We start from the raw sequence: 3,171 nt of genomic DNA on the forward strand, positions 1-3,171 counted from the left end.
TAAATTTAAACTATTGAATTCAAATTGATTCGAATTAAATCAAACCATAAATTTAAACTATTGATTCGAGTTAGATTTAAATCGAACTAAGTCAAACATTCTTTAACTCATTCATCTTTCGATTTGAGTTTAATTTAAATTTAAATCAAACAATTTTAAATCATATTAAATCAAATCGAATTAACCTAGATTATGCCCATGTGTACTCACAAAAAATCAGTAAGTCAATAATGTAATATAATTTTAAAAAATATATTTAAATTTTAAAAATAACATTTTTGACGAATTAATCCATAAAAAAAAAAATTCACAGATAAATAACTTACTATATTTTGGGTTGTGTCATGAGTCCTGAAAATTTCTGAATCAACACAGCCTGCTAAGATTTGTATTTTTGCAGGTTTTGATATGACCAAACCCGTGTCATAATAAATCGTATCAAATCTGGTAAGGCCCACCTGAATTATTCCTCAAATGAACCTCATGAACTCTTCATTTTTCAACCTGTTGGCTGATGGTCTGACATAAAAATTCAAAGTCTCTCAAAATCAAAATTTCAGTTAAGAGTCAGACAGTCTAAATACTGTATGTACTCTTGATTTATTATCATCAGACTCTTGATCAACGGCGTCTGATTTGAGTAGTAGTGAATCATTTATATCATGTAAACAAATAGCATAAAACTTCACCAAGTAAATGAAAGCCACGTATACCAAAAAACAAGGAGGGGTCCCACTGGAAAAATAAGGTGATTTAACTTTATCTGCCCGCCCGAAAGCATTTCAGACTACAAAATTCAAACTCCAATTTGTTTTCTTTCTTTCAAACTTCCATCCAACTCGCTCTCTCTCCTGTACTTCGTTCCCGACTCTCGTTTTACTTCTCAATTAAGCTGTCTTTAATAATTGTTGATTTAATCTCATCTTCATTAAAACCCTTACTAAATTTTCTTCTCATTCAAATTCGATCCCGTCTCTGCTAATGGCCAATGTTGATTCCACTGCTTCTGTGTCCTTTTCTGGTCCACTTGTACCCGTATGCTTTATCTCTCTCTTTGTTTCATTATCTACAAGCTCAGATCTGCTTTATTTCTTTGTTTATTTTTTTTTTTCAGATTTTTCACTTTTTTTTATGTCGATTTTGCAGAAGAAAGAAAATATTACCCCCATTGGCTCTAAAATCACTGTATGTTACCCATTTTATGTTTTTTTTTTCCTTTTATTCTTTTAAGTTGGCTAAGTGGATACTGAGTTGGATTATGTTTTTTGTTGTTAGGAATTGAATGAATCGAGGGCCGAGCTGCTTAATAGAATTCAAGGACTCAAACAGGTGAATTTGAACTATATTTTGTTTCAATTTTTGTTTTTGTTTTTAATTTGATTGTGATAAAATGGATGTTTGTTTGTTTCTTAGGATTTGCAAAACTGGAGATCGAAATTAGACACTCAAGTCAAGATCTATCGCGATGTGAGTTTCTTGGTTCTTTGTCTTAATGTGTTTGACGTTTGTTGTTTTTTCTTGTTCGGAAATCTGTTGCTTTACATCGATCATGTTATGTATGTACAGAGTGCTTTGTTTATGATGATGTCTAGATGGGAACGAAATTTGACAGAAATTGTGTTTGAAGGCATGGAATTTGATAGTAAAATTAGAATAAGATGGAATTGGGGTCGTGTTTGTAGGAAAGATTTTGAGTAGTGTATTTCCAGTACCACTCTGTTGTGACTTCGGAGGCTAATTTCATGTCATTTGTTTGTGTTTTCAGCATTGAACTCCCTAGTGGAGAAATTTCTGGCTTAAAACTATGGGTTATTTTTTCATCAATGTGGCCATCGAATGAGACATAAAATTGCAAAAACTCTCTTATTTGGCAAAAGAAAACATTTTGTAGAGTTCATCTAGTTTTAGTACGACCAAGCTCAGATACCACATTTTGGTATAATCATGAACATAAATAAGAACACATAACTTTCTAGGATTGTCAATTCATGCTTACCTGTGTCTGCTGTGGGTGTTGACAAAGAGGACGCCATCACTAATCTGTGAACAATTCTGTCTTTTTACTCTTTGATTTTCTTCATTTCAGAATGAGGTGAATTTTTCTGTGCATTGAGAGAATGAGAGGACCTGTTTATGTAATCGTTCAAAAATCACTTTCTCCACCCATGTCCATCAAGTGGGTGGTTATTGTTTCGAGATTTCAGAGATTTTCCTCTAATTCTGTATTATCCCATTAGGCTTTTATGGGTCACTTAGATAAATGCGGGTTTATCTTACAATTCTGTCATCTTTATCTGTGTTGCCTTGTGAAAGAGGAACTCATGGTTTCCTTGATGTAAATTTTTTAACTTATATGCAGGAACTGTGTGAAATGAAGAAATCACTGAGTGTTGAAGTTGAGCAGCTTCGATCAGTGAGTAATGCTCCTATAATGTGTCACATTTTGGTATATTTGGGGAAATTCTATTTTGAATAACTTTTTTCCTGAATGAAATTAGGAATTTCAAGAATTGAGGACCACTCTCCATCAACAACAAGATGATGTTACTGCTAGTCTCAGAAATTTAGGGGTACTTAATCTTATCTTTAATTGCTTCCCCAGACTATTAGTTTCCAAAGATCTTAGAGCTTAATAAGAACACCTTGACAAATGCTTTATGAACTTTTGCAGCTGCAGGATGTTTCAGGAGATGCCAAAGAAGTCCAAGATCCCCAGGTCAATGAAAAAGATGAGGAAGTCCATCTCTCTGTGGAGGATGACGTTAAAAAGGATGAAAACTAGACTGGTTTCAAGTTAATTTCTCTTTCTCTGTGCTCTCAGAGGTAATCTATTCCCCCTATCTATCCAAATCTTGAACCTTGTATTTGTTCACATCTGTTATTGCAATTTTGCCCAGACTAAATTCTCTTCTGAATCGAGGAAATTAAATTGTGATCTGCTTAGGTCTTTGTTCAATCACATGTACTTCTACTATTGTCTCAGCCAATCCGGGCAACTTAAAAATAATAAGCATGCACTAAAATTTTTCATGTGCAGTAACGTTATTTGTATTCCCCTAAATTTCTACAAATAGCCTTAGACATCAAATTGTGGCATTACAGCTGTAGCATTTTTAGAATCCATGAGGGGTAAAATACAATTGAAATAACCATGGAAAAGATAACGTAACA

General features: G+C 33.4%; 1 protein-coding gene across 2 annotated transcripts; it reads left to right on the top strand.

Moving 5' to 3' along the window:
- The first annotated feature begins 789 nt into the window (after positions 1–789).
- On the top strand, positions 790–2,956 carry LOC123220402. Of its 2 annotated transcripts, none has more exons than XM_044642617.1 (7): positions 790–1,035; positions 1,147–1,185; positions 1,276–1,329; positions 1,414–1,467; positions 2,360–2,413; positions 2,499–2,570; positions 2,672–2,956. In XM_044642617.1, exons 1-7 carry the CDS (start codon positions 982–984, stop codon positions 2,780–2,782), a joined length of 438 nt encoding a protein of 145 aa, XP_044498552.1. In that variant the 5' UTR covers positions 790–981; the 3' UTR covers positions 2,783–2,956. The 2 variants fall into 2 exon arrangements, with proteins under 2 accessions (XP_044498552.1, XP_044498553.1); XM_044642618.1 differs by having other exon boundaries at positions 2,678–2,956.
- The last annotated feature ends 215 nt before the right edge of the window (positions 2,957–3,171 follow it).

This window comes from Mangifera indica, chromosome 7, assembly GCF_011075055.1.
Source record: "Mangifera indica cultivar Alphonso chromosome 7, CATAS_Mindica_2.1, whole genome shotgun sequence".
Classification (NCBI taxonomy): Eukaryota; Viridiplantae; Streptophyta; class Magnoliopsida; order Sapindales; family Anacardiaceae; genus Mangifera; species Mangifera indica.

What these genes read in the sequence shown, in the direction of transcription:
- LOC123220402 (XM_044642617.1), top strand. Translation starts at nt 982, where the DNA reads ATGGCCAATGTTGATTCCACTGCTTCTGTGTCCTTTTCTGGTCCACTT. An exon ending in GAATTCAAGGACTCAAACAG is followed by an intron (nt 1,330 to 1,413) that starts GTGAATTTGAAC and finishes TTTGTTTCTTAG; the next exon opens with GATTTGCAAAACTGGAGATC. An exon ending in CTAGTCTCAGAAATTTAGGG is followed by an intron (nt 2,571 to 2,671) that starts GTACTTAATCTT and finishes GAACTTTTGCAG; the next exon opens with CTGCAGGATGTTTCAGGAGA.